Source organism: Myxocyprinus asiaticus, chromosome 39 (genome assembly GCF_019703515.2).
Source record: "Myxocyprinus asiaticus isolate MX2 ecotype Aquarium Trade chromosome 39, UBuf_Myxa_2, whole genome shotgun sequence".
Classification (NCBI taxonomy): Eukaryota; Metazoa; Chordata; class Actinopteri; order Cypriniformes; family Catostomidae; genus Myxocyprinus; species Myxocyprinus asiaticus.
In genome coordinates, this window is record NC_059382.1 from 12,054,512 (window position 1) to 12,074,414 (window position 19,903).

General features: G+C 36.8%; 1 protein-coding gene across 7 annotated transcripts in view; it reads left to right on the forward strand.

Annotated features, from left to right (window-relative positions):
* Positions 1-19,903, forward strand: part of LOC127430222 (kinase suppressor of Ras 1-like) — a 61,311-nt gene that overhangs the window by 4,747 nt on the left and 36,661 nt on the right. For 4 of the 7 annotated variants that reach the window (XM_051679827.1, XM_051679829.1, XM_051679830.1 and 1 more), the window contains exon 2: positions 14,675-14,824. The exons of 1 other annotated variant lie outside the window; for it this stretch is intronic. In XM_051679827.1, the coding sequence (XP_051535787.1) occupies positions 14,675-14,824 (150 nt within the window). Of the gene's footprint in view, positions 1-14,674; positions 14,825-16,074; positions 16,286-19,903 lie in introns of those variants that run through there. 2 more of the 7 variants (XM_051679828.1, XM_051679835.1) reach the window with 2 other exon arrangements.

Below are 19,903 nucleotides of genomic sequence, written 5' to 3' on the forward strand. Positions count from 1 at the left end.
AACCACACAATGAGAACCAATAAGGTTTGTTGCAGAAAGAACCATAGAAATTATAGGACCCTGATACCTTTTGTAGCTTCTGTCACCGCATTAAAATCCTGCACCTATTAGTGTATATATTTTTATTGGGGAGTGAGAGGGACTCGATAATTTAGGGCACCCACAAGCAAGAACATAAATTGGCACCTATGATTTTAAATTTTAGAATGTCTTCGTTAAGAAAGAGGTGTTCATGGTCCATGGGAAGTCGCTGGCAAGTTGCACACCAAAGAATTGGAAGCTATGTCTACACCGTTGATGAGCAGGGGCATTTGACCTACTCAGCTCCTTCTGAAGTCTCCAATTATCTTTTTTCATTAGACTCACTTTTCGTTAGACTTTGAGACTTTTGAGTCTCGTTGTTGTTGATGAGTGCCACAACTGTGATGTCATCGGCTTATGTACGGTAATTGCTTAGATCTTTGGCAACACTCAGTAGGTTTACATGCACTGTAAAAGTTGTATTTCAGTCAGAATAAAACTGTAATTCATAATTTTAATATGTCATATATGTATGTATAGCACAGTCTGACTGAAATCACATCATTCTGATTTTTTGTGAAGTCAGACTACAAGGCCGAGATAATATGATTGTAGCCCGACTTCATCCAGCATGCACATGTTAATCAGACTCAAATTGGCCACACTGTTCTGAGCATAATCTGAAAGACAGAGGTGACGTGTGATTGTATTTAACCCAGAAGATGAAGGCAATACAAAAAAGGTAGAGGTTTATTATGTCATGCATACTCGGACAGACAGGTGAAGACCATAGCTCGACTACGCAAAAACCCACTAAAGTACGACTGTATCTGTGCATGTAAGCAACTGTCACAGGTCAGGAAGGTGGGCACAGGAGTGGACTGACTGTACACAGCTTCGGCTGACGATTGAAGTCAGTGAACAGCATGAGGCCTTGGCTGTTTTGATGCATGTGGAGAGTTGGTTCAGTGTGACGTGCGCTCTGTTCCTAGAATCAGAAGCTTTGAAGCTGAAGCTTTGAGGCTATTTAGTTGGGATAGTTCTGAAAATCATAAACATATCCACACAGTTGCTGATGTAATCAGTGATGGGTGATGCAAATTCTTCAGTGTAACCTCCACAGCTTCTCTGAACGTATTTCAATTAGTACACTTACATGCTCTTCAAAAGTTTGATTTCAGTTGGACTAAAACAGTCATTTGTATTTTTAAAATGTAATGTAAACGCTTCAGTCCGACTGAAATCGTTTCAGTCTGATTTTTCCAAAGTTGGACTAACAGACCTAGATAATACAATTGTAGCTCGGCTTCGTACCACACGTATACACATTAATCGGACCACAAGTGGCCTCTGTGTTGTGTGCATGCTACGAAAGGCCGAGGTGATGTGTGACGTGCCGTGTTGGGTAAATTACTTAAAAAAGTAATAACAAATGACTAATTGCTTCTCTAAAATTTTATCTAGATTACTGACTTTACTGATTACTTCATCGAAAAAGTAATTAATTTTAAGTTACTTTCTAAACTGACTTTTACAATGGTGTGAGTAGGGGGTGGAACTATTTGTTTGTTCAATCACCAGAAGACAGGGGTGTACTTGATAAACTGCTTGAAAACAATATTTATTTTTGCAATTCTGTTCGGTACCACTGGTGGTGCAGTAATTACACACTTCAGCTTTAAATAAACTGAGGGACAAAAAACAAGGAACGGCGAACTTTACAAAGTAAAAATTCGCCAAAATGCCAGAAGTGGACATCAAGGTCAACCTGAAAACTTCTACTTCTCTTCCCCAGCTGACAACCTTTCTTCAAATATTCAGTTGCACACTGTGTCACATTGGACATACAGATGAAGACTGTATAGCTCAACTACCCAAAACCCTGCTGTAGACCAATTATAACTGTGCTTCTAAATGTACTGAGTGTGATCGAAACAGTTCTGCAGGGTTGGGCATGTACCGTCTGGCCACACTTTTATAACCATGGTCATCTGTGATCTCAAAGCTGAGCACAGAGAGAGGATGCTAAATGGCAGTTAACATTGAGATCCCTATCTCTAAATCTCTAAATTCCTGTGGAAAACTAGCTGTGTTTGTTTCTCAAGAAGTGGAGGCAATTCAAACATTGAAGGAATGACTGTGGCGAACAGCTGAGAATCTTTGGTTGGTGGCCTGTCTTCCCTGGCCATTGGAAAGATTGCAGCATGCTTGTAATGTGCTATTGTGGCTGTTGCTATATATAACAAGAGCCCTCCCTTCATCTGGATGTGGGAGCTGTCTGATAAACAAAAAACAAAACAAAAAAAATCACATAACTTGTGATTCGTGTGCAAGAATTGGGAGTGATTTGCGAAAGGGTTGGGAAAGTGGGTCAGACTTGCCCAATCTCCACTAAGTACTTTTGTATAGACAGAGGGCAACCATCAAAAGCTTGAAGAACAAAAGTGGTGGAAAGTCCAGGCAATGTATTCCTCCCTCTCTCCGCTTAAACAATAAGCCTGCTAGCGGCAGGCAGAATTGCATTAGGAGTAGGGTTACATCAAGCACTCTGAATAAACTGTGTAGACTGTGTGTGTTTATGGATATTGGAGAAGGGGGGCAGTTTGCAATATGACATCTCCTTTATCTGTCTCGGAGGTGGAACAAAAGGAGATCCACCTGTTTGATCTAGTCAAGGAAACAGATGCAGACCTGGGCACCAGCAGATGTCCTACAACCATGTGTTACACAACAACTATAATAACCAGGTAGTGTTACATTTCCATCTGGGCACAGAGCCCTTCTCTCTCCTAATAAAGATGTCAGAGGAAAGTTGCGTTCACTCTGATGGTGTTTTGCAAAGCGACCAGGACTCATTCATTTTCAATGAGGGTTGGCGATTTGAGGTGACACAAGAAATTTTATTTTGTATTTTAAACTATACTTCTTTGTGTCTCCACAGATATGCAATGGTTTTCTATTGTTATGTGTGCACTTATTCCAATTGTGGTGAGCTGTGGAGTGTTTGAAATTCAGATCTAGTTTAGATCAGAAGTTTGTCACCTCTTTTCACAGCTTACTTTTAGGAAAAAAATGTCGGTCAGTCTTCATCCAGGTGTAAATATGTTCCACTTAAAGCCGAGGCATGTATTTATTTATTTTTTTATGTAAAAATACTTTTTCCTTTCCCATTTTAATATGCAGCCAGAACTATAAGTAAGCTGTTTGTTGGTTGCTTTCCCCACAACAGTGTAAACACTGTGTCTCTCCGATCAAAACGGTGTTTGTTTGAGCATCTAGACCAGCCCAGCATAGCAACATTGCCTCAACCAGTGGTGTGAGTTTAGGACTGGACTATCTGTTGGGCACACCATGGAAGATGGGGTGTTTGAATACTGTTTGAAAACAATCAGTATTTTTGCAATTCCATTTGGTGACACTAGTGGTGTAGAAATAACCAGCCTGATCCCATTAAAATTTATATTACAAAATTACATTTACAAATTTATGTAACATGGTTCTGTACACATATTGCGACAGTTCCGAGATGACATGTCCACTGTGTGTTGCCAAAAGGGAGTACATTTTTCTCCCAAACGGATGTTTAAAATCAACAAAACCTACCTCTCAACCCTAAACCTTTAACCTAAACCTAACCCTAAGAAAAAGCAATTGATAGATCAAAAATGCACGTGTTGACTTGCGTGATCTTCAGGACTCATACCCAGGTCGTTTGTTTTGCAAGTGCAACGCTCTATCAGTTGAGCTTCTGCGTAATTTTATTGTAATTGAACAAGCTTGTAAATGTAGTTGGTCATGTAATGCAGATGTTCATATGTATCGCCTTATAAGTCATTCTCTATAGTAAGTGTTTAAATGTCATAAAAGAGCATTGTGTGAGGAACAGGGTGAAAAGTATGTGTTAATGAAATGATAATCTGCCATTTTACTCATGATTTGTGAGAAAGGAAATAGGCTTAATGTCATTGTTGTCATGCCTCTAGTGTTCATTTCACCAGGAAAGTGCTGCGAAACATACAACGAGTCACGTAAAACTCATTTTACAAAAATGTAGGTGAAGTAATGTGATTCTACGAGACCAGGGTGGAAATTGCCACTTCGGCTTTAATCTTGCACATCATTTCTTCAATGTCCCTTTAATGGCATTAGTGTTGGAGTCACTTCAGATTGCACCCTGAAATTTTTTTGTAAATTTTTTGTATTTTATTTTTTTGAAAGCTCCACACTGTTACACTGCCATTTGAACTGAATTGCTACGAAACAAAACCTTGTTCAGTTTGAAGTCATATGGATATCACTGAATGTTCTCTAAAGGGTCAGTACAGATCTGTACAGATCTGCCCACAACCAGTCTGCTGGTCTACAGACTGTGTGGGTTCTCGGAAGCAAATCTGAAATGCATCTTTTTTTATATACACTGTAGATGCAAGTCCCTTTTTTCAGAAAGTGTTGTGCATTGAATTCATGTTTCCTACTCCCCATTTCGTGCTGGTAAGGAAACTGTGTCAGTGGTGTTTTGGGGATTTCCTGTGGACCAACATAGCTAGTCTTAACAGAGAATGGCAGTACTGTATATACTGACAGACTGTAGACTGCTAACCAAAAATCAGCCAATCTGTTATACTGAGTCTGTATCAAGTTGAGGTTTGAAGACATTCAAAATTATGTTCTTTCGCTCACTAATCTCATCCCATTAATCATTTTATCTGTAGTCTGAGAACTATCAGGAGGGGGATGATGTCACTAGACTATTTTAGGCTGATAATTTACCAGTACTTGGGTAGTATTGCAGTTTAATTTGTGGTCTGCAATAACACTTCTAAGAGTTGTGACGTGCTTGTCTTTCTGTAGGGTATTTGGTGCTGCCCCTGCCTGCTGTAGTTACGTTGCTATTGATGAAGGGGTCTCCCCGTCTGAAAGCAGGCCACTGTGGGACATGTTTAATGTGTTTTCACAATGGAAATCAAAAGAAATATCCCAACAACCACTTAGAATGATAAAACAAGAACCTTGGTCTGTTGGTACAAACTGAAAATGGACAAACCATCAACTACATTTGGACATTCCTGCATGCATAGCCTGGAGGTAAAATAAAATGCATAAAAGCCCATTAGTGATGGATTTTTCTATCTTTCTGTGAACTCATGTCCCTCAATAATCCATAGCCAGTCAGAACATAATTGATGTTTAATGTAAAGTTATGTGGTGTACCAATTAGGTTACACTGTGGGTGGGACTAATAATGGGAAATGTCTAAGTCATTCATTCATTATTATGACATTTCATACATTCAAGTCAGAAACAAAATACGGAAGAAGCCAAACTAAAGCAAATGCTCACTGAACAACAGTAAAAGCTCTCTTTTTTTGATCTACCAGTGAATAAGAATAACTGAATACACCTGCATCCCTTTAATACACCCTATATTAATTATTAATGCATGGTATCAAATTACTAATAATTTTGCTTAAACCGTGAAGGGCGAGTCAGTTGTTGACTTTCATATATAAAAATTAATATTATTGAATAACACACTGAAATTGAAAACTTTGCAAAATCATTGCTTTTGTTGATCTTTCATGGCAACATGTCTTTTCCAATGTCACAACTCGGCAACTCTGGTATCATCTAGAATTCAGAGTTTCCCACTTGTAAATACATGGTCATGCATGTACTCGGAAGTCGTAATTACAATATTTCTGACTCCACTTGACGGCCGCAGAACCATGCAAACACTCAAGTTACTTGATAGTGTTGTGAAGGTTAAAAAACAAAAACATAGAGTAACATGGATTACTTCTCACTTATCACTTCTAACTTAAATTTGTTGCACTATTTTATCACCCAGCAGGGCTCCAGACTGCGACTAAAATGGTCACAAATGTGACCAAAAATAACTGATTGCGACAATAATTTAAAATCTAGTCGCCATTGGCGACAGTCAGGTTGTGTGCGTAAATATGTGGTTTCGTCAGATATCATCTTGTGAGTTATTGAATACAACTTTAGAGCGCCAATGTGTCTCAAGCCGATTTTCACACATTCTGTTTCTGACGAGCTCGCTGCACCATGGTTTTACTACAGTAATATTGTAGTAGTAACCATGGTTAATTGTGTGGTAACTATGGTTAATTTTTGTAAGGGTAAACAAAACAGAAGTCTAACAATTTTCTGTTTAGGCTCACAAATGTAAAATAAATAAAAATATAATGAGTTATTATATTTTAAATGACCCATTTTATCCCATATATATATATATATATATATGAGATCCAGCTTTTGACACTTAGGACAATTGAGGGACTCATACACACTTATTACACAAGCTGCAAACATTCATTGATGCACAAGAAGGCAACACACTACTATATGCATACTATGCTTTATGTAAATATCTGCTTATTTAGATTCTGAAGGGCAGTTCTAAATAAAAAAAAAAAAAGGTTTTATCTCTTAAATTTGTATAAATTATGAAAAGGGAGTGAACATTAATGAGACAAAAGGGGAATGCAAACTTGCGTATCTTCTCAACTATATATACTGTTTATTAAACCTTTTCTTCTGCTTTTTATCTTGTTTCTGATCAACAATCTAAATCGAGCAATTATATGATTTGGCGACTAAAAACAGCCATTTGGCTCCTTAATATTTCAGTTATGGAGCCAATGGCTCCTAAGTCATTTTTTTAGTTTGGAGCCCTGACACAGTGTTCAAGAAATAGTTCTCCCAATATGTAAATTTTATTTTTTATTTTTTTAGCTCTATGCAATGCAGGTTCTCATGTGAACATGCATGCCACTGTGAACAAGCTTCTTTCATAGCGCTCATGAACGTGCAACAGACATCAAGATTTTTTATTGAAAAATTACAAAACTTTGGGCTGTTTCTCACCAAACCTACCATACGCCTTTAGAAGACTTGGTGCAAAAATGGTGTACGAGTCGCATGGACTACTTTTATGATACTTTTGGGTGCTTTTTTAACTTTAAAGTGAATCACTATCCACTGCCATTGAATTGAGATGACAGACTGCGATATTCATAAAAATATCTACTTTTGTGTTCTGAATAAGAAAGAAAGTCATACAGGTTTGTAACAACATGAAGGGGAGTCAATTTTTGCTTGAACCATCCCTTTAATGTAAACAATGTACCTAATTTGAAACTTGGGCAGTACAGTCAAGATACAAACCTGTTTGAAAAACCTGATTTCCTTGTAAACCACATGCAACAACCTTTACTGTTTCTATTGCTTGCAGCATCACTTGCGGCTTACTTCAGAATCGTTAAATATGCAGTTAATGGGAAGAGCGGTTGCCACACTGTTGGATGTCCTCTCATTTAACTTTCTGATGACACAATCTGGCTTTCTAAGCAATCTGTTTGCATGATATTCTTGTATGATGCTCTTCCATGTAATAGGTAACTATTTGATATCATAATTGAGTGTAGAGATGTGGGAAAAACACATTTTAAAAGCCACAGCCGGCTCCCTAACGTCTCAGTTTTGGTTTCTGGGAAATGCAAGTCTTTGCTGCTCATTAGCGTAAGTGCTCATCAAAGGCGTTTTGAGGCTCATATGCACTTTGTTTCTATGGATGGAAAGTTAACACATCACTGTGTGGCTCATTAGGTGCAGTGGAGCATATAGGTCTTTCGGCCGACTAATGTTAGTTTATATCAGGAAATCCCCATGCGGTTTTTCAACCGTCTTTTTTTTTTTTTTTCTCAATTCTCTTTTTTGTGTTTTACGCTTCACAGGCTCGTGTAAGATCTTCACTGTCGTAACTTCATTTTTTAATGTGTGCTTGCCTGCATGCTTTTTTCCATTTATTTGAAATCTTCTTTTCATATGCATGATTTTTATCAGGCCTTCCAGGTCACACAACCACCTAATAAAATGCATTATGATCAGGGTCAGAAATCAACAGGAGATCAAGGCAGAAAGTGTCAGAAATGCCCCTGAAGTTAAAAAATGTGGGGGCAAAATTATTATTTTTTTTATTTGTAACATCTGATATATTTCCTCAAATTTAGTTCTAGGCCTAGCTATACATATCATCACGTAAAACATGAGTTTAAAGTGATTTATTTTTATAGGTATTACAGAGTTACAAATTACAGAGTATTTATTTTTTTCATTAAATTAATTAATTATTAATATTATGTTATTATTAATGAATTTATCCAATAGAAGAATGTGTTTCTATGTGGTTAGAAAAATATGCCTTCATAAAGGTAAAAAAAAAAAATGCCCCTGGAAATCAACTTCAGGGGCTTCGATAAAAATTTTATTTTATGACAGTCTGTGACATTGTTTTTACAATGTATTGCAACATTTGTCTTCCCCTGTGACAAAACTGAAGTCTCAAAGTATTGTCTCCCTGTTTGAGCTCCATCGATTTGAATAAACTGTATTCCTTCCATAACTGTTGGAATTTAGCATGGTTGTTTAATCCTAGCATGCATTATTCCATATGCCTTTATGCCTCTAACAGAAACAATAGGAGCTGGTTTGCTTGTATTGGTAACACCATGTGTAACAGGATCCACTGCAGTCTACAGTTACCTAATCATCTTTTACAACTGTGGCAGTTCTTTATGTGAAGCTTTTATGCCTTAAAGCTTTTACGCATTTCATGCACTCATTGATAAATAAACTAAATATAATAAATATTATAGTGGGGCTATGACATGATACATGCTGACACAAAAGAAAGTAGATAGGGAAATTCCATTATGTAATCATATGTGTCCTACTCTGGACACCCCCATGCCAGAAACACGCCTCTTCCTAAAATTTCTTCAGCACAGTTTTACCAGGTACCATGGTGATGAAATCAGCATCACACTTGCTATACTCTTATACTCTATAATTTTCTTTCTATCTTTCTTTCTTTTTCTCAATTTTATTCAGATGCATAATAGATATTTAATAGATTATTTGTACAAATACTTAACATTGCAACAATCATTAGGGGAAGTCATGCTTCCCATGTAGTCTTAATCGCCACTGTAACAGACATCATCAGAGGTACAGTACATCACCCAGTATGGATTGTGTCTCCCTCTCTTACCTCTCTTATGAAGAAGCTAGCTCATTTTGCATGCACAAGCCCTTTCTTGCAAGACTGCCTGCTTTCTAATTTCACTAAAGATTCTCAACCTACCCTCTCCAGTCTCATGCAGACACTTTAGTTAAGCAGGTGGGGATGAATACCAGTCCCCCCTGCCCCATACTCCAGCCAGGTGTAACAGAGACGGCAGATGAGAGCAGAGATAGTCATTGAATACAGGCGTACCCCTGCACATTGTACCACCCTGTGTCTGGTGCAAACTAACACCCGCATGCATTTGTGGCCGACCAATGCATTAAATCAGCTTGGGAGCATTCTAAGACAAAAAGAAGTCAGCACGCCTTCTCAGACTGCTATAAACCTGCTGAAACTTTAATGATACGCTGCTCTTGTCCTCATTTGAAAACCACGCTACATGCTATCTTGACGGATAGTGGTTTAGACATCGCGAAGTGATAATAAACTTCACTTTATGTGACTGGAGAGGTATTAAAGTTTAGGCTCAACTCATCTGCTGCTGTCTTGTCTCAGATCGAACACTCAATGGAATTAAAAGGATTGTTCACTCAAAAAATAAAAACTCTATCATTTACTTACCACCATGTCATTCAACCCATATGACTTCCTTATGTGGAATACAAATAAAGGAATTTTGAAGACTGTGCTGGTCGTGCCTTTCCATGCAATTACAATGAAAAGCTTTGAAGCCTCAGAAAGGATGAAAAAGCACCATAAATGTATCTTAAAAGTGGTCCATACAACTTGTATGCTATATTCCAAGTCTTCGGAAGACATTCGATAGCTTTGTGAGAGAAACAGCTGCAAATGTAAGTTATTATTCACTGAAAATCTTGACATACGACATAGTTCTCCTTGGCATATATATGAGAGTAGTAGTGATGTCAGATTCATGAACATATATATATATATATATATATATATATATATATATATATATATATATATATATATATATTATAATTTTTTTTTTTTTTTTTTTTTTTTTTTTTGAGTCAGAATAACAACCGCACATCTGGGGATTAAGTCGTATTAGACCGTTCATCTGGGTATTGCGAGTCATCTTTTCCGCTTCTTGGATCACTCTGCGATCTCTGCAAGTAAAAATATACTTGCATAAAAATAATTTCAACTCAAATTAATGTTTCATCTCCATTTATGTATTTATTTAGCAAGTAGCCTTGTAATAGGCTGAATAATGAGGAGTCAGCTGGTCATTTTTACAAAATAAACATCAACAGAACTCTGACGCAAACCGGTAGTGGATTTCAGCTGTTCAGCGATCTATTTCTTATCACTTATCTACATAATTTCAATGCAAATCAATATTTTATGTCCATTTATATATTTATTTGCTTAGTAACTGTGTAATAAGCGGGATAATGTACAGTCAGCCGGTTGATATCACAAAATAAACCTACTTCAGGATGAAGCATCTGGGTTTATCAACACATAACTACTTTAAATTTTGATGGCTTTATTGTTTGTTTTCAAAGAACTTAATTTAGAATTTTTGGGTGATCTATCCCGTTAACTGCTAGTAAGGTGTTCTAATACGGCAGCTGCACTGTGACCTTAGATACAGAGCTAATCAACTGAACAGGTGGCTGGTTGCTGGGCTACAGGTGGAGGCTGCCACAGTGACCTATAAGGACTTTTTTTGTCAACAGATATCTTTCTACAGACAGAGCATGAGTATCTATCAAAACATGCATTTTATAGGAAAGTGTGTAACATCTGTGTGAAATAGTCACGGCACCAATAAATCTGTTGTTTTGTTCATAATACCGGGTATTATTCTTACATACTGGCAGCTCTCATAAACTACTGGTACTCTCCTCTGTTTCTGCTCGACAAGAGTCTGCCCTGTCACTCTCACTGTGATATTTTTGACTATCCGCATTAAGTCTGGTGTTTATTATAGCGTATTCTGAGCAAAAATAACCTATTCAGTTTGCTTGTTAATTTGTTACATGTGGGGCAGGGTGGTTTTACAGTAGGGTCAGTGGATCAGTGGCGCCTGCAGCTGTACGGCTGTACGCACTGTGTATACCATGTGCGCTCCGACTGACCTGAGAAACATTTGCTCTCAGAATATTTCATCAATCATCAAATGTCCCCTATTTCTGTTTAAAAGAACTAGCGATGCCCAATTTGAGAATGAATAATTATTTTGAGTTGGTTCTTTTCAGTGAATTAGCCAAACAGTCTTGCAAAACAATCTGAATCGATTTGTGATTCAGTACAATTAGTTTGGAGTGCTCTTTCACTGAATTATTTGGAGCACAGTAAAACAGTATATTTATGAACACAGAGGACAAAGAGCGCTGGATCAAGTAGGGTGGTTTATAGCATCTCTCATGGGAGTGCTGCATTTTAGACGCTGTGTCAAGTTAAAAAGATCTTCTTCAAATCCTTAATTCGTTTTGGTCCGTTTAGCTTTTTTTTTTTACTGCGAGAATGCGTTTGTTCTGAACCATTACTGGAAGAAATTCTTTAGCCAATAGTTACATAAATGCTAAAAAAAAAATGCTTCTCTCAAAGTCACCAGAATTGAATGCTTTGGTGTTGGTTTTACCCAAAAAAACAAAACAAAAAAAAACATCTCCCAGTGGACCATGCACCCCGAACCCCCTAGATATAAGGTTACAGTAGGCAGATTTCTGTGCGTACCCTCAGATGAAATCCTGCAGGCATCCATGCAGTGGATATTCGGGGCATAGCACAGACCTCTGTGGATATGACAGAGGCCATCCTTTGATGAAATGTAAAAATATAAAACATTAAATAGTAAAAGTTTAAATGTTACATCTGTGAGTTGTCATTTATATAAATGTTGTGTACATATACATTAATATATATATATATATATATATATATATATATATATATATATATATATATATATATATATATATGTAAAAAGAAAAAACTATTTACTAACTTATTCAGCCCGCCTCTAGCACCACCCATGTTTAGGGCCAGGGAAATCTGAAATAATAATAATAGATGAACATGCGTAAGTATGTCTCGTTTACTGGTAAATAATAATAACAAATAACTGCTTTGAACAAATTCCACTACAAACCAAAAAATCCAGCAATTAGCTCATTGAAGCAGCTTATTAAAGTGTTTGTTCACCCAAAAATGAAAATTCTCTCATGATTTACTTACCTTTAAGCCATCCCAGATGTGTATGACTTTCCTTCATCAGCAGAACCGAAATGAAGAATTTTATAAACCCATATCAGCTCAGTTTGTCCATACAATGCATGTAAATGGGTGCCATCAGGCTGGTGGCTGTTTGACGGTCCAAAAGGCATATTTAGGTAGCATACAAGTAATCCACACGACTCCAGTCGATCAATTAATGTCTTCTGTAAAAAACCGCTAAGTTGGTATAAGAAACAAATCGATAATTAAAAAGTTTTTAACTTTAAATCGTTGCCTCCGCCCAGTGCTGTATTGCTGTTTGAAATGACCTAACTCTCATATGACATTTGTTCCTTTGTTGTATACAATGCGCACGCTTCCGACTTCTCGCGTGAACACGCCATAGTGCTTATGTCACTGATACATCGACTGCTGGCAGGAAACAGTTTTTTTTTAGTTAATAAAGTTTTAATTATCAATTTATTTTTTTACACAAACCTATCGATTTGCTTCAGAAGACATTAATTAATCGACTGGAGTCATGTGGATTACTTTTATGCTGCCTAAATATGCCTTTTGGACCATCAAACAGCCACCAGCCTGATGGCATGTTTACATGAATTGTATAGAGTCTGTAACATGTATAGATCAGCAAGTGAAAATGGCCTTTTCTCTATGAATAGAGTTGCTGTTGTGGCTGTCTCAGGGGTGTTTGAACTTGCACTTTTCAAAGCAGGTGTGTGGTGGTTTCTGTTAACCTGTGGACCACAGTGTCTTGCTGCTCCATGATGTCACACGGGACTCTGGCTGCAGCCACTGCTGTGTTCCAGCCAGGGTTGCCATAGTGGCTGAACAGACGCCCCCATGAGAAAGAGTCCAGACTCACTTGCCATGATAACCAGTGTCTATTTATAGACAGCCCTGTTTATTGTAGTGGGAGCGCTACACCAATCAATGCAGGGCACCATCTTTGTAGAAAGAGACTTGAACATGATTGGCTTGATGTTTTTAGCCCAATATCAGTCTAGTAATGGGAAGATAATGACGGGTGGATGCTTGAAACTAGGCTCTGGCCTTAATTTAAAGTGGAAAAAAAAAAACTGTGTTTGTACCAGAAGCGTAATGCCCATTCAAGCTAAGTGGATTTTAAAAGGAACTTTTCCCCCAAAAATATAAAATAAAAATAAATATTTAAATAAGTTATTTGTGCCCTTGATAATTAAGTTGCACTATCATTTTAGGTATTAAAAAAAAAGTGTTTGCCTAAAACACTGGCAGAAATTCACATCTAAATTTTGTCAGTCCAATCGAGTCGTACCTTACACAAAGGGAGTTATTATCAAATTGTCAAGGCTGCTCTTTTTTTAAACAATGAAAATGCATTGGGATCACTGGTTGTCAAGTTCGGTTGCAATTGGTTTAAAAACATCTATATATTTGGTCGGGATTTGATCCAGGGTCCCCTTGATTGCTTATTAAATAATAGGCTCATGGCACCCCTGGTTTGCACTCATTGTAGTTACTTTGTTGTTTTGCTGATTCCACACACATACAAACACAAATGTTCATCACCCACTTACAATGAAGTCACACATGGGGATTTCCTTTGCTTTGTTCTCACTTTGCATTCTGCATGCAACGCTCAATTGCGGACACATAGGTTTAGAGAATCTGCTTGCTCTGAAATACTGTATCTCTAGGTTTCACATGCACGCATCTCCACTTCAATCTCGTGTGACATCTTGCTTGTCCCATTGAATCTGCTCCTTTTTTCTCAGAAGTGCTGTGAAACATATGATGAAACATTTGAATATTATTTTGTGATGTCACAAAAATGCAGTTTTGTTGCTATTACTGATTGTTCTCAGATGATTTTAGACCACAAAAACCTCCCTGCATAAAAACAAAAACAAAAAACGAAACAAAAAGAAAATATAAACCAGCCTGAAGTTGTTTGCCAGTTTTAGCTAGTTTAAGCTGTTCTTCCAGCCTGGCCAAGTTGGTACTCAAATGGTTTAACTGGTCGGCCAGCTGGTCTCCCAGCTTGACCAGCCAAAAATGTTCCCCAAACCCCTCTAAACCAGCAAGCTGACAAGCATGACCTGGTGCGAGACCAGCTAAGACAAGCTACCTATCTTAGTCTGGTTTAAGCTATTTATTTATTTTTTTCCAGCAGGGTTCATGTTAGACATTTCACACAATCAATGCTTAGTCCTTTTTAGTTTGAAGGGAAAAAATTGTTAAACTAATCTGAGGATACACAAGATTGCCAAGCAGTGTCAGTTTAAAAGGCAAACCTTTTGTTCCTTTGATAGTAGCTCCTTACCATAGACGAAATTAGCTGTCTTAACCAGTCGTTACACAAGTCTATGTGTGTGTGTGTGTGTGTGTGATGGCCCTCTACAGGTGAAGATAGTGAAGTACATCCGTAAACAGTTAGAGTGGAAGCAGAGTGTTCCAGGAAGTGACCGACCGCTGGCACTGGACTCATACCCACACCTCACAGACTGGCTCTACACCATCAACCTCAGGCCAGAGCTCATAGAGGTACCTTATGTATGTGTTTTCTGTGCTCATACTTGGAGTATGATTTTCTTTATTGCTTTGAGGTACTTTTAAAGCAGCCATGTCCCACAAAAAGTCTTGCTTCATGACCCCAATGAGTCAGCATTTTATTTTTTTATGTTGACAATGTGTTATCTACAGTATACAATATAATAAGTGTGTATTAAGTGTCTGACTACTTTTTGGGGTCACTGTAATTTCATATACTGTGTGTGTATATATATATATATATATTGCATTTATTTATGTTTTAATATTGATTTAAGGATTTGAGACATATGTAATTGACATAACATAGATATTTAAAGGGATAGTTCACCCAGTAATGAACATTCTCTCATCATTTACTCACCCTCATGTTGTTGCAAATCTCTATGGCTTTATTTTTTTATTCGGAACACAAAAGGAGATGTCTGGCAACCTCAGTTACTAGTCACTTTCATTGCATCTTTTTCTATACAATAAAAGTGAAATGGGACTGAGGCTAACATTCCCCTTTTGTATTGCAAGAAAAAGAGAAATTCATATGCGGTTGGAATGACATGAGGGTGAGTAATTGATATCAGAATTTTCATTTTTGTGTGAAAAATCACTCTTTTTTTCACCTACAAGATTTTAGATTACTATTTAAATGTAAAAGGAAAAGTATATATTAGGTGCTGTAACTGTTTTTAATTTGTTGTTTGTTTTTAATTTTTCCCCCAGTATTTTAAATCAGATTAGCTTTTTGCCATTCACTTAAATAGTCTAGCAGTGTAATGATTTTGATTTAAAAAGGCTTTTTCAAAAGTACAAATGTTCCATGCAGTTTCTCCATTAATAAAAGGACATAAAATCGGCAAGTACTAATAATAATTATACAAGAATTTAAAATGTTGTTTAAAATAGTTTTAGATGAAGTATATTGTGTCACTCCACTATACTGTCATTGCTTGACTACCCATATTCAGGTTTTTTTGGATTAGTAATATTTAAAGCATGAAAGTCCAATGGAATTTCTTACCATAAAAAAAAAAAAAGGATTTTATTCAAGGGTTAAAGAAGAGATGTTTTGCTAGCTCAGTGCTGTGTGTCTCTGCGGCATTTAGTCCTCTGTGGATCCACGCACCTGATGCCACTCAGAATGTGCAGAGTCAGCCGCTCTGTCAAAAACTCTCCCATCTGTCTATTTATACTCTTCCAAATTGGGTCTGTCTCTCCCTCCCTCCCTCTCTCTGAAACAAACACATACAAAGCTGACCAGAACAGAACTGCATTCAGGACTGCCTGGCAAACACACAGGCTTGTGTGGCCTCATTAGACACGGAAACAGACAAACAGGGAAATAAACAGAACAGACAAGACTGAAGAACGAAAACTTTAAAAATAAAAGCAGTTTATCCTGGTGGATATGAGAGGGGTTAGTTTGCAGCATGCCTCTGATTAGCTCACTGCTTCGTTTCGGTCACTGAGGTAGGTCAGAATGGGGTCTCCAAAATTGTGTTTTTTGTTTTTGTTGTTATGTGTCCTCCCAGTTTTCCTCTTTCTTTGATCCAAATGTCACAGAATACTTGCCTTGTTTTTGTGTTCTCCCAAGAGTTTCTTTCTGTCTTTCTGTTTTTTCCTTCTGTGGTCTTCTGTCCTCTAACTCTCAACTAGTTTTGCTTCAGGTCCCAGATTTTACATTGGACCCAACACATAAGCAAAATTATTTATTGCTCAAAAGTAAACAAAATGTAATTTTTTATAAAATATCAATTATTTCATAATCTGTGTATATCAATAATATGAATATTGATTTACAAATATACAGTGTGTGTATGTATATATATATATATATATATTAGAATTTATATAGAATTGTATTATTAGTATTATATCATATTAAATTATTAGTATTATATTTAAATGTATTATTAATCACATATTTAGCACTTTTACCTTGCATGGTTTTATTTTTGAGGAACATGCCATTTTTGTCCATCTTGGCATCTGTTTAATTTGTCTAAGTGACGCATGAATATTTTCGTAGAATTTTATTGGACACTTGTCCTTTGACATCAAACACAAAAGACATGGGAAAAGTTAAGCCTATTTGTATTCCTATCCTAAATATGAATTATTATAAAGTTGGATTTTATTATTTGCATTTAGCATTGTTTTTTTCTTCTTTTTTTTTTCTGCTCCCCATAACCTTATCAGAATGACCAAATTATGGGTCTCTACCTCCCAGTTATATGGTTTTCTAAATCCGAAAACTCGGTTTCTAATAAGGTTGTTTTTTAACATATCACGCCAAGGCTGCCACGCAGCCATAGTGTGAATTAGGGGCAGGAATGCAAGTGTGGGCAGGAACGGGCAGCAGGGAGTTCAGTGACCCCTGCATATCACAATATGTTAGAATAGGGTTAGCCCTGTGTTTTCCCAGGAAGAGAAAAGGAATGCTATTCCTCCTGTAGGAAGACGAGTGGACTGGACCAATGAATTTGCATGACTGGACAGTTCAGAGTAATGGATCCATAGCAGGTATTTTACATATACGTGACTTGTGGTTCCCAATGTGTCTACAAAATACCAGGAAATACCTCTGGTGGCTTCCCTTTTATTGTTAGTGGATGTTTACTTCTAGGTTTTAAAAATATAGTTCTATGTAGTGTATTTTTCTTCATTAAAGTATTGTTACCAGAAATACCAGTTTGAACATATCCAGATCCCATTTCATATCATATCTGATCAGGTTTGTGTCTAATCTCATACCATATATGATTTCATACCTCCCTGTATGTATACAGTGTATACAGTGTGTGTGTGTGTATGTGTCTATATATATATATATATATATATATATATATATATATACACACAGTATATGAAATTACAGTGACCCCAAAAAGTAGTCAGACACTTAATACACACTTATTATATTGTATACTGTAGATAACACATTGTCAAACCAAATGGCATCACTTTCCATAGCCATTTTTTCAATTAGTTAGTAGAAAGTATCCAAATACTTTTTAGCATAATTTTGAGCAATATTGTGTTATCATAATTCAAAACCTATTTTGCATGAAAAGTGTCCATGTTTTAAGTGCGCAAAACCTTTTTGGCCCACTGTGCGATCATATACAATGTTACCATACCCTAACATATGCTCATTTCCATATCAGTTAGGATGAGAAAAAGATTGTTAACTTAGAGCTTGAGTCACTACACAATAATAACTATATAATATAGTATAGTCTAATATACTACACTATATTATGCATATTGTGACTCATTCCTTGATAAGGCCATCTGCTTTGGCTTGGTGGGGTTTCCCACTGCTCAGCGAGAGTGAGTGGAACAACCATGATCCACCATTTAAACCTTTTTTATTGACATTTTAGATTGGAAACTTATTGTGAGTCACCAATGGAATAGAATGCTTATATTAGTCTTACCAGAGTTTGGAACTTTTTTGTTGGTATGTTTTGGCAGCCCATTGTGTACTGGTTATCAGGTAAGTTCAAAGGGCACAGGCAAGAGTGGTTGCTTGAGTAATTTCTTTATTGGTAACATCCTGTGGATCTACAAGAGGCCTTCTTTAAGGTAGAGAGATAGAGACAGAAAGAAAAATGAGACTTTGACAAAAGCAATCTCACCCAAACCTTTGTTTCCTGTGCTCTGCCCCTCTCGCTCTCCTTTGTTCCTTTGGTTTGGCCTCTCTCATGGCCCAGAATTATAGTTCATGCTCAAAATGCATGGTAGCAGGTCAAAGAAAGGCCAACTTTACCCTCATTAATCTCTGTTTCACACAGTCAAAAGACATTGAGCACAATTAATAGCCTCATAAATTAAAGTCTTTCTGTAGAGCATGTGGCGTTTTTATATTTTCATTTATATTTAATAATTTAGTAGATGCTTTTATCCAAAGCGACTTATAAATGAGAAACACAGCAAGCAATTTGTCATACAATAGTCAACATATCTGCATGATTGCAGTGTCAAGTTTATACTCATGTTCAACTAGTGGTTTTAAAGCGATGTTTCTCAACTGGTGGGTAACAAGAAACTCAAAAATGTGTTGCAGGTCTGTTCTGATAGGGTTGTTGTGGACAGCAGGGAAGAAATATGGCTATTTGCAAATAATAAAATGCGAAAGTAGTCATACACAAAGAGGACAGGAAAATATCAACTTTTAAAAGGGACGAGCAAAGCACTTTGCTGCTCTTTTGTTGTTGATGTCAAAGGCTGTGCATCCAATTAAACTCTATGGTATTTTGGTGTATCTGTCCCTTAGTTTAAGCAACAAAATATCAACATGGACTGGTAGCGAGACTGCCTTCATCCTTGAAAACCATGAACAAAATGATGTAATGTTCTGGAAAATACAGCCCTCACTCATTAAATACGTTTTTACTTGCAAAATGAATAAAAATGCTGTTTGTGCTTTGAATTATTGGCTACCGGATGAATGAAAACATTAAAATTCAAGAAACATCTAGAAACCAAACAATCAAATTATAAAGACAAGCCTAATACAACATTTGTTCCAATGTTTGTTACCTATATGCAATCCTATTGTTGTTGTGGCATTTAAAATGCCTTTTTCGTGTCTATCTTTTTACATTTTGTTGGGCCTATGCAGTTTATATAGTAATATTAAAGGTATAGTTCACCCAAAAATTCTCTCATCATTTACTCACTCTAATGCCATCCTAGATGTGTATGACTTTCTTTCCTCTGCAGAACACAAACAAATATTTTTAGAAAAATATCTCAGCTCTGTAGGTCCATGTACAATATACAATGTAAGTGGATGGTGGCCAGCATTTTGAAACTCCAGAAAGCACATAAAGGCAGCACAGAAGTAATCCATATGACTCCAGTAGTTAAATCCATGTCTTCAGAAGAGATATGATAGGTGTGGGTGAGAAACAGATCAATATTTAAGTCCTTTTTTAGTATACATCTGCACATTTGACCAGCCCCGACCAGTAGGTGGCAAAATGCACGAAGAATGTGAATCGCCAACAAACAAAGAAGAAGAATGTGGAATTGAAAGTGAAGATTTATAGGAAAAAAGGACTTAAATATTGATCTGAAGGC